Source organism: Cetorhinus maximus, chromosome 12 (assembly GCF_964194155.1).
Source record: "Cetorhinus maximus chromosome 12, sCetMax3.hap1.1, whole genome shotgun sequence".
In the NCBI taxonomy this organism is placed as follows: domain Eukaryota; kingdom Metazoa; phylum Chordata; class Chondrichthyes; order Lamniformes; family Cetorhinidae; genus Cetorhinus; species Cetorhinus maximus.
Genome location: NC_135890.1, coordinates 17661236 through 17685705, shown reverse-complemented (window position 1 = coordinate 17685705; position 24470 = coordinate 17661236). Strand labels below are relative to the sequence as shown.

The window sequence follows — 24470 nt, the reverse complement described above, 5'->3', positions numbered from 1 at the left end:
AGATTGTGGATGAGGTGTCATTGCCAAGACCAATCTTGTCCTTGCTTGATGTCTACTTGCATGTGTTTCCAGCAGGTTACTGATCAGGTGTAGAAACCTAAGCTGATTTAGTTTTTCTCCTCTCCCACTCCCCAAATCAGACATCTGGTGCTCAATTGTCAAAGCAATACTTCTCTCCCTTGAACTATGAATTCAACAGCTTTAAATTTTGATCACTGAATAGATTTCCCCAGAATCCCTCTGCTTCAGCCCTTGTCACAGCCTTCATCCAGAATTAGGTGCAAGAGCCTGAAAGAAGATGCTCATGGCTGTTGGAAGCCAATCATCGCAGCCCAAGAACATTGCTGGCAGAGCACATCTGGGCATTGCCCTTGGCCCAACTATCTTTGGCTGTTCTAGTTCATGCTTTGGACACTTGTAAGTTCTGAAAGTTTTAATTTCTGCTGAATATAAATAGAGCACAGTGTAAACTAATTGAAGTGGGAGTTTTTTTTTTATTCGTTCATGGGATGTGGGCATCGATGTTTAGGCCAGCATTTGTTGCCCATCTATTTCCCCTTGAGAAGATGGTGGTGAGCTGCTGCCTTTGAATCGCTGCAGTCTATGTGGTGCAGGTACATCCACAGTGCTGTTAGGGAGGGAGTTTAGGGATTTTGACTCAGCGACAGTGAAGGAACAGTGATATTTTTCCAAGTCAGTATGGTGAGTGGCTTTGAGGGGAACTTGCAGGTGGTGGTGTTCCCATGTGAATGCTGCCCTTGTCCTTCTAGATGGTAGTGGTCATGGGTTTGGAAGGTGCTGTGCTGTTTAAGTTGGCTTGTTGAGTTCCTGCAATGCATCTTGTAGATGGTACACACTGCTACCACTGTGTGTCAGCAGTGGAGGGAGTGAATGTTTGTGGATGGGGTGCCAATCAAGTGTGCTGCTTTGTCCTGGATGATATCAAACTTCTTGAGTGTTGTTGGAGCTGCAGTCATTCAGGCAAGTGGAGACTATTCCATTACACTCCTGACTTTTGCCTTGTAGATAGATGGTGGACAGGCTCTGGGGAAATGGGTGCTGAGTTACACACTGCAGGATTCCTAGCCTCTGACCTGTCTTGTAGCCACAGTATTTATGTGGCTAGCCGAGTTCCGTTTCTCATCAACAGTAAGCCCCAGGATGTTTATAGTGAGGGATTCAGTGATGGTAGTGCCAATGCATGTCAAGGGGCGATGGTTAGATTCTCTCTTGTTGGAGATGGTCTTTGCTCGGCACTTGTGTGGCGCGAATGTTACTTGCCACTTGTTAGCCCAAGCCTGGATATTGTCCAGGCCTTGCTGCGTTTGGACATGGACTGCTTCAGTTTTTCAGGAGTCACAAATGGTGCTGAACATTGTTTGCTGGTGATTGCACATCTCCACTTCTGACCTTATGATGGAAGGGAGATCATTGATGAAGCAGCTGAAGGTGGTTGGGCCTAAGATACTGCCCTGAGGAACTCCTAGAACTGAGATGATTGACCTTCCCTTCAACAACCAGAACCATCTTCCTTTGTGCTAGGTATGACTCCATTCAGTGGAGAGTTTTACCCCTGATTTCCATTGACTCCGGTTTTGCCAGAACTCCTTGATGCCACACACGGTCAAATGCTACCTTGATGTCAAAGGCAGTCATTCTGACCTCACTTCTGGAGTTCAGCTTTTTTGTCCATGTTTGAACTAAGGTTAAGAGATCAGGAGCTGAGTGGTCCTGGTGGAACCCAAACTGTGTCTGTGAGCAGGCTATTGCTAAGCAAGTGCTGCTCGATAGCATTGCTGATGACCCCTTATCACTTTACTGACGATGGAGAGTAGACTGATGGGGTTGGCTGGGTTGGAGTTGTCCTGCTTTTTGTGTACAGGATGTACCTAGGAAATTTTGCACATTGTTAGATAGATGCCAGTGTTGTAGCTGTATTGGAACAGATTGGCTCATAGTGCAGCAAGTCCTAGAACACAAGTCTTTCAGTACTATTGCTGGAATGTTGTCAGGGCCCATGGCCTTTGCAGTATCCAGTGCCTTCAGCCGTTTCTTGATATCACATGGAGTGAATCGAATTGACTGAAGACCGGCATCTGTGATGCTGGGGACTTGAGGAGACCATAATGGATCATCCGCTTGGCATTCCTGGCTGAAGATTGTTGCGAATGTTTCAGCCTTATCTTTTGCACTGATGTGCTGGGCTCCCCCATCATTGAGGATGGGGATGTTTGTGGAGCTGCCTCTTCCAGTGAGTTGTTTAATTGCCTACCACCATTTACGACTGGATGTGGCAGGACTGCAGAGCTTAGATCTGATCCATTTGTTGTGGAATCACTTAGCTCTATCTATTTCTTGCTGCTTATGCTGTTTGGCACACAAGTCGTCCTGAGTTGTAGCTTCAATGGGTTGACACCTCATTTTGGGTATCTGTGGTGCTGCTCCTGGCATGTCCTCCACTTCATTGAACCACGGTTGATCCCTGGCTTGATGGTAATGGTAGAGTGGGGGATATACCGAGCCGGTAGGTTACAGATTGTGTTTGAGTAAAATTTTGCTGCCGCTGATGGCCCACAGCGCCTCGTGAATGCCCAGCCTTGAGTTGCTAGATCTGTTCAAAATCTGTCCCACTTAACACAGTGGTAGTGTCACATTTCACGATGGAAGGTATCCTCAATGTGAAAGTAGGACTTTGTCTCCACAATGACTGTGCGGTGGTCACTCCTACTGGTACTGTCATGCAGCAGGCAGGTTGTTGAGGATGAGGCCAAGTATGTTTTTCCCTCTTGGTTCCCTCACCACCTGCCACAGACATTGGTTTAGCAGCTATGTCCTTTAGGACTTGGCCAACTTGGTCTGTAGTGGTGCTACTGAGCCACTCTTGATGGACATTGATGTTCCCCACCCAGAGTACGTTCTGTGCCCTTGCCACCCAAAGTGCTTCCTCCAAGTGGTGTTCAACATTGAGGAGAACGGATTCATCAGCTGAGGTGGCAGGGGGAACAGACCCAGCAGAGGTGGCAGCACAGTGGTATACAGTCGGAGGGTAGTTGCTCTGGGAGTCCTCAACATCAACTCTGGACCCCATGAAACCTCTTGTTGAAACTATGTACTGGCCAGCAGGACAGGACACACCGAGAGATGGTGATGGTGGTGGCTGGGACATTATCTATAAGCTGTGAGGATGACTATGTTGGACTGTTTCTTGACTACCTTGTGACACAGCTCTCCCAATTTTGGCACTCGCCCCCATATGTTACTAAGGCGGACTTTGCAGGGTTAGTTTCTGGTGCCTTGGTCAATGCCGGATGATCCACCCAGTTTCATTCCTTTTAGACATTTCCGTGGCTTGATACAGCTAAGTGGCTTGCTAGGCCATTTCAGAGGGCATTTAAGAGTCAACTCTAAAGGGCATTCTGATTTCACCATCTGCCCTGGTGGGATTTGAACCTGGGTCCCCAGAGCATTACCCTGGATCTCTGGATTACTAGGCCATTGGCAATACCACTGCGCCACCGCCTGTCACTATAGTTTTATTTAGTGCTACCTTCCATTTTGTAGTGTGCAATATTTAACAATGCCACAGGACAGTAGAGTTAGCGTAGTTGTATGCCATCTGCTACATCCCCTTCACCCCATCCCCACAGTTTAAAAAGTTAAAAACTGCTTAATTACTGAGTAGAAGACAGTGTTTTCTCACCAGAATGTACAGTGGCTGTAAAATAGGATCAGCATATTTTATACCTGTAATTTCCCCAAACAGTGATTTGCAGTCTTGGGTAGTTGCTGAGCAATTGCTATGTGCCCTCCTAGAGAGAGTTCCTCCCCTACATTTCTGGTAATAAGTCCTACAGAATTTCAGATTGGCAGTTGAACAAACTGTTTAGGTACTTGCTTGACCATCTGTGGTACATGGCTGGGGAAATGCAAAATGCCAACTTAAGGGGATGAGATGAAATGAGTATAGTTGCATTTTCAGTGATAATTTAGAAGTTACAATGCATCTCACCAGAGTTCTGTCATGATCAGTTTGCAGCAGACATGAACGTGTTATTTTTAACCCTCAAGGAGGGTAGTTGATCCTCTAACTATAAATATATTGTGCCATTGCTACTATTCACTTGTGCAATTACTGTTTAATAAATCTGTTAGGCCGTTTATAGCTAAGCTATGGCCTATGGAGTGTTTATTCTATTCTACTGCCTTCTAAAGCTGAGAAAATTAATGTGGCAGTACCTGATGCATCTAGTTACCTGAAATCTAGTGATGAGGGTTTTCTATTGGGCCTGTAGGTGCACTAAAAATTTCCTAGGTATCAGGTAGGTAAAGACAATATTTGGTATTTAGGACCTCATGTACAGGAGTGGCCAGAGAACAAACCAGAAAAAAAATACCTGGAGTTTAAAAACCCAAAAATGTAATGTAGAGTTCCTCTTGTTTTCAGCCTTTCACAACTGGCATGTTAATCACTTGATGCACTGAATGTGAGTGGCCAAGTAGAAGAACCAACATGTATTTTCTGGGGAGGGGTTATTGATGTGTAGTGGGAGTGTGTGCGAGGGAGGATTGATGTGGGCATGGTCAGTGTCATTTTAAGGTGATAAACACATTTCTAGTATGAAGAGAAATGTTGTTAACAAATCCACCCACCAGCAATGTTTTAGTGTTTTTCTTAGCAGGAGGCTAGCTCTTGCATTCAGAATGTCACTGGGTAGGCTGCTTAACTAGATCCATGCTCTCCAGTGTTCCAGGCCAGTTGGATTCTCAAGCCAAGTCAGTTTGACTAGATGACACTGATAAATTGTGTTCACCCCATATCTTCATTTTTGAACATGTGTGGTGCCTAGCGAAACAACTCATTGTAATCTAGCCTTTTCTAAATCAGACCTGGAATGTAGAGCATTCTGCATGAATTAAGTAATAATTCTACTTCTGAAGTAGAGGTCAGATAGGTCTGAACAATAGAACTACAGGCTAAGCCCTCATTTGTACATTACATGGTATATTCGTTTTTCTCCATTAGCTGTTTCTTGTGATAGTACCTTATTTTCTGTTGTCCTTATGCTCGTGTGTGACTGATAACTGTGGTCTGTACAAATAGATAAGTGGATAAAGAGGAAGGAACGTTTAGGGCAAGTACTTTTTCATTTAAAGTGCCCCCTTCTTCCTGCTATAATTGAAGCTCAAAACAAAGTTGCTTGTTTTCTTAACAAAATCAACCGATTGCACTGAGATCTTATCTCCCTAGGTTGATGAGTTGGTGTCAATGCTGAGGAGGGGCTGCTTGAATTGTGGAGCAACTCCATTTTAACTGACAGGCCTCCATTTCAGTCCAATCAGCAATTTCAGGGGGGAGGGAAGAAAAAATTGAGGTGTATTTACAACTAAAATGTGTTGTCCAGCTTTTGTGCTGCTCAAGTGATTGGGGGAAAATATATTCAATAAAAGATATATATATATATATATATATATTTTTTTTTTTAGTTCACCCAAGCATGCCCCCCCTCTTCCCCCCCGAAACATACCTTGCCCTGTCCTTGAAAGACTTACTTGTGTGATGAGTTGCTTACATCATCAGTAATGTTTGAAGAAGCAATCAGAACATCGCCACCAAACTAAAATACAAAAACCTGTGCCTACAGCATGCAATGAATCAGTAAGCCTTTGTGTTGCATTACCCTTCCCTGCACAGCTGCTTCAGTGACTCCAGATATTGGAAATTGCCCCACTGCATTCCATGGGAGCTTGAGGTGACCTCACCATTTAAAGGTCATTATCAGAACAACTTGGTCAAGGAAACTCTCCCCACAGGCTGAGAATTGCACATTACCAGTTTGTTGCATGGCTTCCCAGGGTTGGCTCTCGTTACATCTCTTTAATTTAATGTAAGATTGTCCTATATGCTGTCATGGATGAATTTAGCCGTGTTGTTGCAGATTACTGTGCTGAATTGAATTGGCTAGTTTCCAGTTTAGGTTTTGTCATCACTATCCCTTGTTATAAGGAAACTGGATCAATATTGTCACTATTGGGCTTGTTTTATTGTATTGGTACCAACACATCATAGAATAGTCATTATACAGTACTCTTAATTTACCTCCAATTACTTACTTTCTTCCCATTACCTGTAACAATTAGTAACTCACCCTACTGTTATACAGCTTAAAATGGCCTCTCCAGAGATAATTGAAGTTTGGAGGGACAGAATCAATAATTGCATTGTGGGGTGTTTTTTGCAGTTTACAATGCAGTAAGGAAATATCACACCATTATATTTTTAGAGAAATTCTGCTGGCAGCATGGAACATGTTCAGTTGCTTGTGAAATATATCAACTTAGAGAACACAGTAAAACCCAATGAAATGTTTTTTTTAAAGGATTCATTCATGAGACTTCATAATACATTTGATAGTGCTAAATTTAAAAGGATAAAATTGTGCATGCTAAGCAATTTTACCTTGTTTCGTTGACTGTATCTACTTAATATATCTACCCCAAAACACTTGGGGGTTAGATTGGTGTTGGGGACAGTGAAATCCATGCCCTCGTATAAGATGAGGGACAATCTAACAAAGCTTATGTCAACCACATTTGCCATCTTGTTGGCTGGCATTTAAAAATAATAACGTTCGTAATATGAAGGAAGCTAGAAATAAGGAAGACCATAGAGCATAGCTTGTCTAGCCAGAAGAACCTTGCTGCCCTGCATTCATGACAGCCAAACTGTCAAAGCAGATGGAGCAGCTAGCGGAATAGGGGAGAATGGATGTTATTTCTGATTGGCAGGATTTGGATAGAGGCAGAGATTACAGTTCATAGAATTGGATAAATATTTGTAAAAGCAACCCTATCTAATCTATTGCTCATAATTGGAGTCATTTTGTGTTTGCAGAATAAAGTGAGTTGTTTGATAATTTGAATTTCATGATGCAAGAAACTGTGAAGTGGGAATTTAGTGCTTAAGAATGTATGATCAAATAGTTTGCATTAAACAGCATTGTATTCAGAGGAATATACTGTAAAAGAAGACAGTGCAAGGGCAGGGATGCGGGATCAGAGCAGAAAGGACTGACACAGGAATGATAGGCCAAATAGGTGTTGGCTCTGCTGAAATTTGATTAATTTTGGTGATTTTACCTCTGCTCCCCTGCAAGGGAAATCCAGTGCATTTGCTGATCACTCTGAAGAACTTTGAGACATCAGTAATCTCTTTGCCTTTTTATTGGTTTGAACCTGTCTTCCCTTGTCCTCCTGTCATGGTTCAGTATCAAATGCATTAGATGAATTAAAGGATAAATATAAGTTCCTACAGCATCATTCAGTTGTCTCTTTTAAAGACTCAAAATCTTAAGCTTAAAAATTCCCTGCTCATAACTCGGTGCTCTGGCACCAGGGATGTATATTATGACTTTTCTCTGAACTGCTTCCAAGCTTTGATTAGCTCCCTTGTGTCCCAACCAGATTGGGCAAAGTAATCAAGATGCAGCGTCAGCAGAGCACTGTATGATTTGAGTGTGCCTTTGTGCAATATGTACTCCAGGTTTAATTTCATTGATATTTAAATGTCAACTCTTGTTTCCCAATTCATTCTCATCTTCCTTTGTTGATTTTAAATGCCCTCCTCGTATCCGACTAGATTGTTTGTTTTCCAATCCATGACAGAGTCTGGACTGAAACTAGGAATTGGGAAAGGAATTTGCCATTTATATCATGCAGGTGATTTCTGCTTTTCTGCTGCTGGTGGGTCTACCCTCTCAAGAAATTCTTTTGCGAGGAGAGGGAACTGAGGGGAAGACATGGCCTGCATAGGGGGAGAGAGACCTCAGACACTGCCCCCTATTTACTGCCCCCCCCCCCCCCCCGGCCACACACACACACTACAGACAAATATTTGTAGGCTTATTTTGGGTATATGTCTACCAGCTTTCAAAACCACTATCAGGCCAGTACAAGTGAGCTGCCACCCACCTCCCGTGCACCAAATGTGCTGTTGACTAAAGTTTCAATTCCCTAATTGATTAGGTACTGTATGGGGTTTTACAATTCGCCTTGGCTGTGCATGTGGAAGTGTTGGAGATTCTTGCTATTTTTGGGCCTTGCTGCAGCCCTCTGCATTCGCCAGAGTGGGTATTGCACTGCAATCACAATACTGCAGCTTTCCTGCAGCAAGGTTTTGACCTCTCCATATTCCCCCCCCATGACTAGAGGGTTCTGCTTCACTGTTCCCTGCCAATTTTGTCCATCTTAAAAATGCTTGAGTGATTCCATGGGCACCAACTTGATTTGTGATCCCAAGCAGCCGTCTTTTGCGCATGAGCTCAGATGGTGATTCGAGCGTGGGAGCTTCCCAGCTGAACCCAATTCACTCCAAACATGCATTTTATAGGAGCCAAAGGTAGTGATCAGAAGCTGATACCCAAATTGAGTTATTTCTTTTATTTCTTTCTGCATCTCTCCTCCTCTCTCTCTCCCTTTTTTTCTCATCTGTGCTCTTGCTTTCTCCTGCTCTCTTGCTTTTCTCTCAACTCACTTACACAGGCTGAGGCCAATTATGGTGCAGTATTCTTATCTTGATTACCTGTAACTCAGAGCATGAATTAAATTTAAGACCTTCGCCCTGTATTACTCAGTTTCACAGCATTTAGTGCACTCATACCAACACTCCTTACTGAAGTTCATTTAAAAGCAGTGCTGTGTTTTACTGTTAGTTTTTAAGGAGCCAAGTTCTCTGGGATTGTTTTTCTGCTTCACCATTATTCTTATTTGCGAAAAATTCAGCATACTTGGGTGGAATCTAATCTTGAGTAGTTCTGAGACATTGTTTGCAAAACTGCTTCTTATAACCTTGTCCATTTGACATCTCTTAATATATGTTGGTCACACCAAAACCAATGAACCTTGATTACTGATCAGACTAGAGGCATTTGGTAATGTTTTTTCAAATACAGAACTGCTTTATGGCTGATGAGCATTTTGTTTTTTAAAAAGTGCTGCCCACTGTATGACATTTTAATTCTGGAATGGCTTTTCTCTGCCCTTGGACTAAATTTTAAAACCAAAATTTTATTGGTCTCGTTTCCCTGATGACTCGTGTGTATCTGTGTGACAGCAAGCAAGAAGATCCCAAGATTGATTGCTGGCCAGCTGAATTAGTTGATTTTATTTGGTGTAAAAGTATGCACCTGACATTTGACCTTGGCTTATGAGGGGAAAATAAGATATGGTTGCTGCTCCTAATTTCCATCCAGTGAGCCTTGCTGCGGGTGGGTGTGAATATTGGACAAAGAAAGGAAAGGATTGATCTTGATTTACCAGGCCTCCAGTAATTCGATGACATTTCTGGCTTTTATTTGTGTGTAAAGTACCAGAAACTACAAGGCACCCAGCGAGGCGGTTGAAGGTAGGAAAAGGACCTAATAATGAGGCTCTTTATTATCAAGAATCTGAAAATCTGAAGTTAAAATGCTTTGCATTTCAAGTAGATTGACTCTGTGACCTTCCAGGATCTGTACTTTTGAGGTTGGTGAGAAGAGCAGATTGCACCTCTATTTGGTTGAGTGTTGCCTGGGAAAGTGATTGATGTAGAAACAGGAAATGCTGGAAAAACTCAGGTCTGGCAGCATCTGTGGAGAAAGAAAGAGCTAACCTTTGGAGTCCAATGTGACTCCTCTTTGGAACTTTTTGAAAGTGATAACAGGAAACAATTTGTAAAAATTCTGGATTTCGAGGTAATAAAAATGATTTCAGTCATTGTAACCCAGTGGCTTTGGTGATGGTCCCATCAGTGGAACTAGACAGGAGGGTATTCTTGAGCCTGACAGTACATAGCTTGAAATTGCAACAGCCTGTATTAAACGTCTTCCTACGTCTATCCCTTCACACTACCAGAATTAAATTCCAGCACCGCTCACTAATTTTAACTTGGCATTACAGTTGTTTTGTACCTGATTTTAGGAAGTGCACTGGAGAAAATTTGATTTTAAAGCAGCATCTCAACATTCTTTTGGAGCCCAAAAGAAATTACAGCCTTCAGGGTAAGGATTCAGTGTTGAGGAGAACAAAAGTTGAGCCTTAGGTCTGTGCTTAGCCACTGTAAATATCACAATGGAAAAATTAAGTGGAACTGTCTTTTGCCTGTTGGTGGATTACACTAACCCACCACTGCAGCAACAGCAAATCCCCCCCTCACCTCCCTCCTCTCCTCATCCTCACCTTCCCTCCTCATCCTCTATTCTCTCTCACTCTCTTCTTCTCCTCCCCCCCCCCTCAGGCCAGCAACCTCTAAGGCTGTTCCTTCTCTGTCACTGTCACTGCTGCAATAATTTGGGGAATTTACCCACACGGTGATCCTGGTTAGATGTGGAAATTTGAAACACATACCACATCAAGGTTCAGTGACTGAAGCAAATTGTTGAGTATTAGAAGAATTTTACCCTCTAAGGAGCCATGGTACAGATGAGAGCTACAGTTGTGATTGGGGAAAGGCTTGTACCAGCCAAAAATGCTTATTCCGCAATACTGTACCTTAAGGTTGAGAATTTGCATCCAAGATCACATGTTCATGCTATTTGTAACATGGCCAGGCTATCTAATAAATGCAAAGGAACATCCTGTTGAAACTGTTAACTTGTATAACTTAAACCTTAATGAAGAATTGTTTAACTTAGGTGGTTTTATTTTAAGACCTTGTATCCAGTTGTTCTAATTACCGTCTGCTTTGAGTGAGAAGCAATTAGTGAATATTTGAAGGCTATGGAAATGGCTGATAGTCTGGTGTTTGAAAGGGCTCAGCAATCAATTGATGAATGTTTTCTGTTCCTCATCCTGGCAGACCATATATCCTCGTTTAATGTGTTCCGGGGAAATGTGTCCGAGACGCGCACAATGTTACAGTCATGGGTGGTGCCACATGTGCAACGTCCCATGTCTGTGTAAAGTTACATGATCTGCATTATTGTATCAGTCAATGTTTTCCTGACCAAAAGTTATTTTGCATTGAACTATTGGATTGGTTCCTGGGCTAAGAATCCACGGAGCTACCTATCAGCAGAGGTTAATTAGAGTGAGCCGATGTTCTCAAATTTAAAAGAATGAGAAGCGATCATGTGAAAACATATAAAATTCTCCAGTGTTTGACAGGATAGATGCCGAGTGACTGCTTTCCCTTGGCTGGAGAGTCTAGAGCTAAAGCTTATCAACTTGGGCTATGCGTTCTGCCAGTTAAGGCTGAATAAGAAATTTCTTGACTCAGGATTGTGAATCTTTGGAATTCTTTATCTCTGTTGTTCCCTGCATTTAAGAATAGACCAATAGATTTTTGGACACCAAGGGAATTAAGGGGTATGAGGATTGAATTGGAAAGTGGAGTTGAGGGACAAGATCAGCCATGATCTTATTGAATGGTGAAGTAGGCTCGAGGAGCTGCATTGCCTCCTCATTTTTCTTAGATTAATTGTCAAAGGTCTGGGGCAGTCTTCAGAATGCTGCATCTTGAATTAGTCCAATATTCTGTTTATTTTAATATGGCCTATTTTGGGAGGCTTGGTGTGCTGATAACTTCCAGAAAGCACACTAGGTTATGGTTTTCAAGTCAAGCTTATAAAAAGAAAATGTTGTGCTGTTTAGGTCAGGTCATGATACCAGTGACCAAACCTTTGCTCACTATGTGGAGAGTAAACAAGGCGGGTTTAAAAAAAAAAACAGCTTAAAGGACATCAGAAAAAATAGCATGTGCCCCAGCTGGGATGTGATCATAGAGCATACTTTCAGGACTGATGTTTGTAATACACTGCCTGTAATAAAACAAAGTTCCTGCATATATAGTTGGGTCTGCACCTCTTGCACCTTTTATCTTTAAATATCATCCAAAGTTTTAAAAAATTCTTGTGGGCTTTGCTGGCTGGGCCAACATTTATTGCCCATCCCTAGTTGCCCTTGAGCTGCTGCCTTGAACCGTTGCAGCCCATGTGTAGTTACACAAACAGTGCTGTTAGGAAGGGAGTTCCAGGCTTTTAACCCAGTGACAGTGAAGGAATGACAACATATTTCCAAGTCAGGATGGTGAGTGACTTGAAGGGGAGCTTCCAGGTGGCGGTGTTCCCATCTATCTGCTACTCTTGTCCTTCTAGATGGTAGTGGTCGTGCGTTTGGAAGGTGCTGTCTAAGGAGCCCTGGTGAATTCCTGCAGTGCATCTTGTAGATAGTACACACTGCTGCTATTGTGTGTCGATGGTGAAAGGAGTGATTGGCACCCCATCCACAAACAATCAAGTGGGCTGCTTTGTCCTGGACAGTGTCAAGCTTTGAGTGTTATGGGAGTTGCACTCATCCAGGAAAGTGGGGAGTATTCTGTCACACTCCTGACTTGTGCCTTGTAGATGGTGGAAAGGCTTTGGGGAGTCGGGAGGTGAGTTACTCGTTGCAAATGCAAGAGTCCATTCATAATTAATGATGCTCACAACAATTTCATGAAATGCATGTCGCCTAGAGTAGATGGCAAGATTCATCACTTTCAAAGAGAGTAGCTGGTAACAGTTGCAATAGACTGGAGTGGCACTTTTAAGAGATCGGGAGAAAAGCTGCTGAAATCTTCAGAGAAAGCTGGACACCCATGCAATGATGGTGGTTGCTTGCTGTGTAAACTTGCGTTCTTTTAAGATGCCCTTTTACTCACCTAATAGGCTACAACAACCAAATTTAACTGCATTGTCCTGAATATTGCTGGTGTTCCCAGGCATCATACCCTAGAGCATTCGTTAACTTTCAAGCTGTATCCATGCCTGAAGGTGTCTGCTGGGAATCCTTGAAACAATGATGTGCTGGATATTCCCCTCTAATTTGAGACCGACTATGATCTACAAGCAGGATTATGTGATTTTATTCCATGAGGTTGTCCATTCAAGGATGCTGCTCCATTCCCAAGAGGTTTAAAGTGTTGCATGCTATTCACTCCTGAAGAAACCAGCTGACTTGAGGTTTGCCTGCAGAGACTCGTCAGATGGTTTTTCTTGTAACCGCTTTAATTAATTTAATGCCTGTAACTGAGAGCTGTGGTTTTATCTTTGACGTCAGCACAGACTGCAAAGGCACTTCATTGGCTTTAAGTAGGAAGCATGAGAAGCAAGTTCCAACTTCATGTATTGTGGTTTTCAGTTAACAAACAATTTTACCCACAGTTGTAGAGATTATTCCAAGCTATTATATTTTGTACAATGTATTGGAGATCCTGCACACTTAAAAGCACTTGCATCAGTGTGGATCCAGTAATGGTAAATGTGTCAAATTGGACATCCGACTTGGAAACTCTGACTTTGTTTCTTGGAGCCTTAAACTCTCAAACTTCTTGTCTGACATCCATTACTCGATGAGCAGCAATTTCTTCTAAGTATTAAGAAAGCAGAAGACATTGGGCTTAATTTTCCCACCTTCAGTTTTTCCTGGACAGTGGGTCCATTTTCGGGTCACAGACCTGATTTGCTGGACTGCTGGTGCAGTCTTCTGGGAGGTCTCCAATTAAGATGGCAGGCCTCTGTGCATCATCCAGGTGGTGTTCAACATGGACTACTGATTCATCAGCTGAGGGAGGTCAGTTGGTGGCAATCAGATTTTTTTGCTCATGTTTGACTTTATGGGATGGTACTTCTTAGGATCTTGAATCAGTGTTGAGGACTGCGAGGGCCACTCCCTCCCAACTGTCTATCATTATGCTGCCACCTTTGGTGGGTTTGTTCTGCCAGTGGGACAGGACATAATGAGGAATGGTGATGGAGTCTAGGACATTGGCTGTAGGGTTTAACTTGGTGAGTGTGACTGTCAGGCTATTGCCTGACTAGTTTGTGTGGCAGCTCTCAATTTTGGCACAAGTCTCCAGGTTGATTGGGCAGGATGTGTTGTTTGTTTCCAGCACCTAGCTTGATTTCGGGTGGTCTATCCAGTTTAATTTCTTATTCCTGGTTTGACTTTAACTAGGCTGTCTGGTTATAATGTGCTGCCTTAACAAAATATTGTTCTGAGCAAATCTAATTCATTCTGAACACTGAAGAACTATCTTCATAGTACTCGAGGTTCCCAGTGTTCTGCAGTATTCTGCTCAGAACCCAGGATGGTATATTACATTTCTACTTTAAAAAGAAAGAAAACTAGTTAATTCAGTTAAGTTCCTGCAGTGAGTTATTTGAAATTGTATGTATATTTTGTTTCTGGTGTTTTCCTTGACATTTCTCTTTCAGAATTGAAAGCAAACATGAAGTAACCATACTGGGTGGGTTGAACGAATTTGTAGTCAAGTTTTATGGACCACAAGGAAGTAAGTTGACCCGTGTCTCTCATTTACTCATTGATGCTATGTAATGCTGTCTACAGTTTGTTTTCAAAAACAAACCTGAGAAGTATAATATTTTGAGAAATCAATGCCTTGCAACTTATTGGGTGAAGGGAGGGGCAGAACAGATAACTCTCCAATTTGAGTGCTATAAAAGCATTCTGCCTGAGGATGGAAAGGAGAGCTTATGTACTGTAATTAATTCATGGGTGTTCATATTCCATGGAGAGTTCACTTATTTTACACCACATGCTTATGAGGTGAGATGGCACTTATGTTTCTTTTTAAGCAAAATTTGTGCATTTAAGTGGTGATCTTGACACAAGAGCTTACTGAGAGAAACCTGTCTGTTTGCTGTCCCTTCTAATAGAAACTGCATTTTCAGATCTTAGATGAAGACACAACTTTTTCTGTAAGTTTATGCCCTTGGCACCATGAAGGCCCCTGGCTGGGGTGCAGTTTAAAAGTCGCTAGGCACTCTCCAGCCCCTTGTCATAATGATCATTCTTAATATATGAAACTAGGCTTGTTCAGGTGGGTGTTACAGTCAAGCCTGATTTTCTTAAATGAAAACCTATACCTACGCTGTCCAGCAATGTGTACTAGACATTAAATCAGGACTGGGAATCTTGACAATATCCTATTTCCTCCCTAACCAAGGACCACAAAGACCAATTGTACTGTCCCCACTGATGCTTTGATTGAGGTTAGCTAACTCAGGACAAGTAGGAGTTTGAACCAGTGACTTATCCTGTCTTTGTGGTCTGGCATCCTAGTTATTAACCATCTGGGCCTGAGGGAGGGCTTTTTTAATGTCCATTTTTAAACTGTAATTTATTTGCTTGATTTGTTGCTTCAGAGAGATGTTAAACTTTATGGTGAAAGATGTGTTTACCTAGCACATTTGCTAATCTTGTTACTGATGAATAATAAATCCTTGTTAGGACAAGTCTTCAACTCCCTTACTGGGTTAGTGGATAGATATCATTGCGTGGTGAGCTGGCGAACCATACAGACCAAGCAAGTTCCAGGTTTGACCTTGACCGGTACTGAGTTAACAAGTATCAGCCGAGGCAACGGTGAGGGAATTGCACTAGATCTTGAGGTCACTGAACTAGAGGGAGGGAGGCAGAATCTGCCAACTTTTCTGTTTCTGATTGCTAACCATGTGACAGCGCTGGACGTGCACATGTGCTGGGTGAGAGGATGGGGCTCAGCTGTGGTGCCAATCAGCAATAATGAATTATTCTTTGAGTGAAATATCAGAGGGCTACCAGTGAATGTAATGTAATGTGGACGGAGGTGCTGCTTTTTAAGCGAGGTATGTCAGGGAGAGTTGGCAGGACACCATGGGGAAATGCACACCTTATTGCTGTTTGTTTTCCATACTACTTGCATAAAGCAAACAGCAAGACCCCTTTCTGGCCTTGCAAGAAGTTTGCTGGTTATTGCAAAACTATCTGAAAATGATCCTGTGCTATTTTCACTTTGCACATCACCAGGAAACTGGCTCACATGCACCAGAAAGGTAAAGAAAAGCAATTCTGTTACTTACATATTTCAGGGGAGTATCGAACCTATATCTGTGCCTTGGTGATTGTGTGTTCTTGCACAAGGTACTCTTTCCTTTGGTTCTGGGGGTAAGTTTCTTTTGCCTATTTTGCTGGCCATTTATGATTTTGTCTTGGACTGGGAACAGCAGTCCCAAACTTAGTTGCATAATGCTTTCATAAAGTCAGTGAATGCAACTTTCTCAGGCAGTGCAAACCTACTAGATGGATCACTAAGGTCTGAGGCTGTTCTTTGCCCATGCTATGTTCGGTGACCTTAGACGGGGTTGTGTTATAAATCCTAGAATTGTCCTCTGTGCTCCTGAATTAGGGAAAAATTGTCCAAAGTTTCCACTCCCGTCCACTATCTATTAGCCCCTATATAACTTGTATGTCAAGAAATGACAGGAACTGGCTCAGCTGTGATATCCCATGAGGTCAAGTAACCTTGTAGGATTGGACATCAAGAACCCTCGTGTAACTGTGGTGCCAGAGAATGACTGGCACCCATGGAAAAGTAACTCAGCAAGGAGTCAATGCCTCCAGGGTGGGAGAAAATTAGCAAGAAAAACAGGAAGAAAATCCATGAATGCAGGTTGTGCCCTTTTGTAGAACTCCCAATTATATACCAATGCATTTGCAAGCTGTATGTGAGTATTTGTCATTTCTAAGTTTCACCAGTTTTATTATGAATTAACGATTAAACATCCCTTATGCTTAACCTAGAATGGTAACTGTAGAGCCTTCTGATTTTTCTGTCTTTTATTTCCTTTAATTTGGGTTTTAAAAAGATGTTTGGTAAAATCTGCCATGGTGAAGGGATGAAAATAACACAAAATAGGGCAATTTTCGAAAGAACAAGCAAAACTGAATTCTAGAAGGCAATTGATAAGATGCCACATCAAAGGTTAGTGTGGAAAATAAAAGCTCATGGTGTCATGGGTAATACATTAGCATGGATAGAAGATTAGCTAGCTAACAGGAAACAAGGCATAAATGGGTTGTTTTCTCTTTGGCAAGATGTAACGAGTGGTGTGCCACAGGGATCAGTGCTGGGGCCTTAACTTTTTACAATTTATGTAAATGACTTAGATGAAGGGACTGAAGGTATGGTTGCTACATTTGCTGATGTTACAAATAAAGATAGGAAAGTAAGTTGTGAAGAGGGCGTAAGGAGGCTATGAAGGGATATAAAACAAAAATAAAAATACCTGGAAAAACTCAGGTCTGGCAGCATCTGTGGAGAGGAATACAGTTAATGTTTCGAGTCCGTATGACTCTTCAACAGAACTAAGTAAAAATAGAAGACAGCTGAAATATAAGCTGGTTTAAGGGGGGGTGGGACAAGTAGAGCTGGATAGAGGGCCAGTGATAGGTGGAGATAGACAAAAGGACAAAGAGGTTTTGAAGGTGGTGATATTATCTAAGGAATGTGTTAATTAAGGGTTGAAAGCAGGACAAGCAAGGTACAGATAGCCCTAGTGGGGGTGGGGTGAAGCCCCAGGTCACTTTTAAAAATAAGGGTCACCTATTGAAGACAGAAATGAGAAATTTTTTGAGGGTCGTGAGTCTTTGGAACACTTCCTTAAAAAGTGATGGAAGCAGAGTCTTTGAATATTTTTAAGGCAGAGGTAGATAGATTCATAATAAGCAAGGGAGTGAAAGGTTATAAGGGTAGCTGGGAATGCAGAGCTAAAGTTTGGAATGTGGGCTTGAGGTTACAATCCGATCATACATGATCTTATTGAACAGGCTCAAGGGGCCAAGGGGCCTACTCCTAATTTGTTTTTCGTATGAAATAATTGCTTACCCTCGTCTTCAAAATGTATAACCCCAAAGGAGTGGAGTGCATCATTAGCTGCATCTACAGCACCTCATCTCCCATGACATTTACAGGAAGATCCATGACACGATACCGTGGGTTGGGTGCAATAGAGACTTGCTGTGGGCAGCCTCCTAACATGTTTGATCCAAAATGCCTGGATTTGCACTGCATCTCCAGTGCTGAACCACAATCTTGACTGAGATAATTAGTGTGATAAGCAGGGTCTGCTTTCAAAGAATGCTGTCAAAATTGAGGTTGTAACACAAGAAAGGCAAATAAAACTGCAATGAACTTGTAATGGTTTTGGGAAAGATCAGGAAAAGAAACTTCACAAGTTGCATTGGACCTTTCCTGATTCTTCCTGGATTTAAATCTAATATGGAATGTGTTTCAAGAAGTAATTGTTCTGTTATGGGTTCCTTTGGTGTCTCATTAATGAGGCCTTGAGACTTGTATGTTTAAACACAAAAACTTTATTGGTAGTCTTTAACTATGTACAGACCCCAGTTACTGCCATGCATGGTGCTGCTCCCATGCAGCAAGATTCTTTCTAGACTGTTCTACAAGTCTATCATGTGACACTCTACATCATACCATGGGCAGTGTTATTCTCCAGTCCCACATTAACCTTTGCTCTGCAGAGCACCTTTACATTTCAATGGCATACAGACACAGGGCTTCATACAATGGTAATAATTAGCTAAAATCGGAAGCCTAAGTATTTGTAATATAACTAAGATATTACTCTTGAAAGTACACTGGAATAAATGAAATCCACTATTGGAAAATTACGCATTTTTATTTGTATGCACCTGTGTATATCAATATATCTGAAAATTAATCTCCATGATTGGTTTTAGTTATTTTGAAGGAATTACGCTGCTTAATGTAAACAAATTTATTTTATTCTTACAGTAACTGAACAATTTTTGTTTCAACCAGATATAAACCTATTATAATATAGGTTTTCTTCAAACATTATTTATGCCCCCAACACCCAGGTAGCTTCCATATGCATTGCAACATTTTCTGTTGCAGTTGTTTGCATCACTGCTGAAGCACACCTTGATGATTGACTAAATCTGCCCTGGGCTATGAATGCTTCAGTAACATGGATTGTGATGTGCTAGAAGGGTGCCCAAGTTCCATAAAGATTGCTTCAATATAGGTTTGTAATCATCTGGAAAAATCTAACAGCAACAGCATTTGAATCTTCAAGATTCTTCCAACATAGTTGGAACACTGTCTATTTCAAAGGTCTTCTGATGTTTGATTATTGTTATCGAGGGGAAAAAAACACACTAATAGTTAACAATGTGGGAAGAGCACCGCTGAACATTCCACCACACTCTATTCACTTTAATTGACAAAGTTTACCAAACACTTACATTCTGAGTATAACGTCACCCATCAAATGTGGCTGATTGCACAGAGAAGCTGAGCTGAGGGGCCTGCGATAGTTTTGATATTCAAACAAAGAATCATTATTGTTGTGGACTTTGGAACAATTTGTTCTCTTGATTTGCCTCTGATAATTTTACTTTGCAACAAGGCTCTTGTCAGTAGTTAATACTTTGAGCAAGTGCTGGGCTTTGGCTTTGGTACATAGTGGTGTTGATGCACTTTGGTCGCCTGGCATCTGACTGTTTTTTGGTGTATCTTTCTCTAGCTGTTAGATAATTGACTACAAATGTGTGTTAAAGATCCGACCTGTCCACATGACATTAACAGTGGGAATCACTAGGAAATGCAATGCAGATATTAAGGAGCTGTGCTCTTATTTTGTAGGCAAATTTGGCACTGCATTGCATTTTTAAGTTTTCACATTTAATTTGAATTGAGGAAGGAATAAGAGAAGAGCAATCAGCCATTCTTTCCTGACTTACTGGTTGATGACCTGTCCCCACACAGTTATTCTGATCTATAGTGACTCCAGGGTTGCCATTTTCCTCCTCCCCCTGGTGCTTTTTCAGGTCAGATTTTGAGAGGTTGGCGTCCATGATCCAGCTCCTGAATTTGCATCAGATCCAGCTTCCTTATCCAGGACATTAGAATTGTGGAGACTTTACCAAGGATGTGGTTTAAAGGAGCAGCATTTAGTAGTCTAACTGCCAAGAAAAAGCTCATTGATACTAGTCTCCTGGAATTTAATTTAAATGAGTGTCAGTATGACAACAGGGAAGAGTACATGCATAGGTTGCTAAAATTTAGTATCTCTAATGGTTAAACATGGATAGCAAAAGACCAGATGTAAACCAGATGGCTTTGTTTATAGCTCTGTACTGTGTTTGTTAATGGGAGATTGCATTTGAACCATGGAAACTAATTTGAAAAATTATCAATCCATAAATTTAGGGAAGTTAAATAGGCTGTTTATATACAGTCAACATTTTAATGTTGAATTCTCACTAAATGCAATAGCGAATATGTCCATATCAGTATTTCCCACTGAGCTGGAAAATTCCTGACTTCGTGAGTTTACCTGAGTGTAGCTGTATCATATGGACCAGAAAGATACCAATTCGTGATGAGTTAGCTGATCCCAACCCTAGAGCAACACTTAGAGCACAATTGTGTCCTGTGCCTTGAGTTATGAAGGGAAACCCTGCAGAGTTCCTACTGTGGACTTATTCAGTGACCCATGCTGGAAAAGAGTGAGGACAGGATCTGATTTAGCTGCAATGGTCTCTTCTCCTCCAACTCCCACAGCCCCCCACCCAAAATACACTACATGCTTGAATAGTGGTCACTTGGATTTTTGAGAATTATAAATTTTCTGAATCATGTGGGGTCTGAACAGAGTAGATAGGGAAAAACTTCTATTGTCGAAACGATCAAAAACCAGAGTACACTGATTTAAGGTAATTGGCTAAAGAAGCAACAATGAGATGGGGAGAAAAAATTTTTTTTATGCAGCTAGTGGTTAGGATCTGGAATGTACCGCCCGAGAATGTGATGGAGGTAAATTCAATTGAGGCTTTCGAAAGAGAATTGGATAATTAAAAAGAAAACTTGCAGGGGAAAATTTGGGGGAGTTGGACTCAAGCAGAGAGACAACATGGACAGATTGGCCTCCTTTTGTGCCATAACCATTCTGTGATTCTATACCCTTGTGAGAAGCAAGCACCACCCAAAAGGGAACAAGATTGATGGGAATTGGCAAACAAATGGGTTGATTCTGGTTGGCCCCATGGATTCAAAGAAGATTTAGATACATGGTTTCTTTTTTTTCGTTTGCTGCATTCTCTTTTCCCTACATGGGTATGTGGTAATTTAAGGTCAGCACAGTTTGAGATGTGAAAATTTTGAGCTACCAAAGTATTACATCCTCACCATTGTAATCTTTTCTTGTATCGTGTATATAGTAGCAATTGGAAGAAATATTTTGAATGTGATAAGACTTCTTGCATTTGTGTTTTGAACTTGTTCAATGCAACAAACACTAGAGATGGCCCAACTCGTTTTTAAAAAAAACTTCCAAGTGAGAAACCAACTTGTTAATTGTGCATTTTAAAAAAACTGTTGTCCAGCTGTTGAGAGTTGGCCCTTGACCTCTTTCCAAGTTTCACTCCTGGATTGTGGAGAGGTGGATTTGGGGAGGGTTAGGAGGTCAAGATGTGTCAGATTGCTTTCAGAAGTGATTCTAATTCGGTTTTCTATAGTGGAAATATGCATTGAGCTCTGCAGTTTGGTTTTAATTTACTTGTGTGGAGAAGCCACCTTGATGGTGAGAAGTTGATTAGGAAAGCATTATTTCAATGGATTAGAGCAAGTTTCTGCTTTTAGAACTGAATGGACTTGTGGTGAGCACCACCTCCAAAAGGTCAGAATAGTCTTGCCCAAGGCACTGATTTGTTATTTAAAACAATCTTCAATGAATTTGTAATACATCCCATTGATCGTTCATACATAAATAAAAGAAGCAGCCATCTCACTGGGAATTCTGTTCCATTTACAAGACACTTATTCTTGCAATAACACTGTAATAACCCCATGCCCCTGCTAACATTGTCTTCCTGGATAATACCTCTGTTCTTTTCCTCCTGTGGAAGGAGTTCTGTGTTATGTGATTTGAAATTTCAGCCACATTGCCTTTTCTTTCCTAGAGAACATAGTCCTTGGTTTTTAAAAAAATATATACTTCTAAGATCAGAGCAATTTTATTTGACTTTCCTGTATTGCAGATTTGCATGGTGTTGGAGGAGCTAAAAGAGTGATTGGGTGGAAAAAGAACTTGTTAAACCCCTAGTTTAAAACCTTAAAATGAATCCAATTGACTAACATGTCACTGAAGGGCTTTTTCTTTCTTGTCCAGATTTGAATTGCGCTGCATTTGCCTGCAAAATGGACATGCATGATGGGTTGATCTTGATATTTGTATTTTGGAGAAATATTCTTTCATATCCCTGATTTTATATTCCTGATTTTTTAAATATACGAAGAAAAAAGTTTTCCATAAACCAGTTGCTGGCAATCAGCAGTGGAAGCTTTTGATGATTTGGATCTGAGCATGGTACATTTCTTTTAATATTAATATTGAAAACAAAAATCACCCCCAAAATGTTCGCTAACAGTAAAATTGATTGCTATACGGTATAATATGAATGTGGATAAGTGTGTATGCACCTCCTGAAAGTGGAAAACCACACCAATATCATAGATTTTGCTCCAAAAAACCTGCTCTTTGCTGATTCCTCTTAATTTCACCTAGCTTCCTCGGTACATCTCTAAATCTTTCCAGAAATTAGTAAAATGGTATACGAATTTCAGTGCCAGAGTGATGCTAGGTATGTAGGTCATACGCCACAATCAGCCACTCATTGGATCAAATAGCATGTCCCAGCCACTCTTCGCAACGGGCAAGGTACAGACTGTACCCGGCCAGCCTGTGCTTGCAAAACTCAAAACAGTGTCCAACATTGGATGTGATTCTGCAATTGGACATTTAAGAATAACACTGACAACCAATTTAAGACTGTCACTCAGGCTCACAGTGTGGTACATTTGCATGTACTGGAAGCTAAACATATTAATACACAGGGCCCTGTTCTCTGCAGATAGTAGGAACATGTACACACATTGTGCCTGTTTCTGCTGAACAAAATAAGTGACAGCCATTCGCTGACTCATTCCTCAGGGCAATGAGGAATGACCGATGAAGGTCAAGCTGCCTGGTTTAAATTTCAAACAATGCTTAGCGGTTAACTATCACTCACCATCACTGGTGCATTCTCCCAATCAGAGCCCACTTGCCAACCAATCAGCACTCTCTCCACATACAGTAAAATTTGTTGCTTTCCCTTAAATTGGTATTCTTGTGAAGTGTCCTGATGAGTGCAAGATTAAAAGCTTCGGCATGTCTTTTTTTTTCAGCAATAATCCCTTAGTACTGTTAGGAAGAGTGCTCCAGGTTCTGACCCAGCAACAGTGAAGGAATGGTGATATAGTTGCAAGTCAGGGTGGTATATGGTCTGGAGAACGTGCAGGTGGTGGTGTTCCCATGCAGCTACTGCCCTTGCCCTTCTACATGATAGAGGTTGTGGATTTGGAAGGTGCTGTGAAAGGAAGCTTGCAGAGTTGCTGCTGTGCATCTTTTTTCTGGTACCCACTGTTGCCATTATTTGCTGATAGTGGAGGGAGTGAATGTTTAGTGGTGCATGGGGTGCTTTGCCCTGGATGCTGTCAAGGCTTCTTGAGTGTTGTTAGAGCTGCACTCTTTCAGGCAAGTTGAGAGTATTCCATTACACTTGTGACTTGTGCCTTGCAGATGGTGGGTAGGGGAGTCGGGAAATGAATTACTTGCTATAGAATTCCTAGCCCTTGACTTGTGCTTGTAGCTGCCGTATTTATATGGCTGGTCCAATTCACTTTCTGGTCAATGGTAACCCATAAGGTGTTGATGCTGGGGTATTCAGCAATGGTAATGCCATTGAATGTCAAGGGGATATGGTTAGATTCTCTCATTAGTCATGCCTGGCACTTATGTGGCACAAATATTACTTGCCACTTATCAGATCAAGCATGAATCTTGTCCAGGCCTTACTGCATATGGACAGACTGTGTTTGTGTTTGAAGAGTTGCGAATGGTATTGAACATGCGGCAATCATCAGCAAAATTTCCTCACTTCCGACCTTACAATAGAGGGAAGGTCATTGAAGCAGCTGAAGATGGTTGGGCTAAGGACACTACCCTGAGGAACTTGTGCAGTGATGCCTCGGGCTGGGGTGATTTGGCCTCTAACAAATGCAGCCATCATCTTTTGTGCAAAGCATGACTCCAGCCAGTGAGAGTTTTCCCCTAATTCCCATCGACTTTAATTTTGCTGGGTTTCTTGATGCCACACCCTGTCAAATGCTGCCTTGATGTCAAGAGCAGTCACGCTCACCTCACCTCTTGTTCTCTTTTGTCCATATTTGGACTAAGGGCATGATGAAGTCGGGAGCCAAGTGGTCCTGGCAGAACCCAAACTGAGCATCAGTGAACAGGTTATTGCTGTGCAAGTGCAGCTTGCTAGTACTGCTGACGGCACCTTCTACCACTTTGCTGATGGGTGGGAATTGGCTGGATTTGATTTATCATCCTTTTGTGGACATACCTGGCCAATTTTCCCCATTAGAATCATAGAAAAGTTACAGAACAGAGGCCATTCAGCCCATCGTGTCTGCGCTGGCTGAAAAAAACTAGCCACCTATTCTAATCCCACCTCCCAGCATCTGGTCCGTAGCCTTGCGCGTACAGCACTTTAGGTGCAGATCCAGGTATCTTTTAAATGAG

At 41.7% G+C, this 24470-nt stretch overlaps 1 protein-coding gene across 2 annotated transcripts in view; it reads left to right on the top strand.

Moving 5' to 3' along the window:
- ube2h (ubiquitin-conjugating enzyme E2H (UBC8 homolog, yeast)) overlaps positions 1–24470 on the top strand; it is a 120215-nt gene that overhangs the window by 47573 nt on the left and 48172 nt on the right. For both annotated transcript variants that reach the window (XM_078553082.1, XM_078553080.1), the window contains exon 2: positions 14229–14305. In XM_078553082.1, the coding sequence (XP_078409208.1) occupies positions 14229–14305 (77 nt within the window). The remainder of the gene's footprint in view (positions 1–14228; positions 14306–24470) is intronic.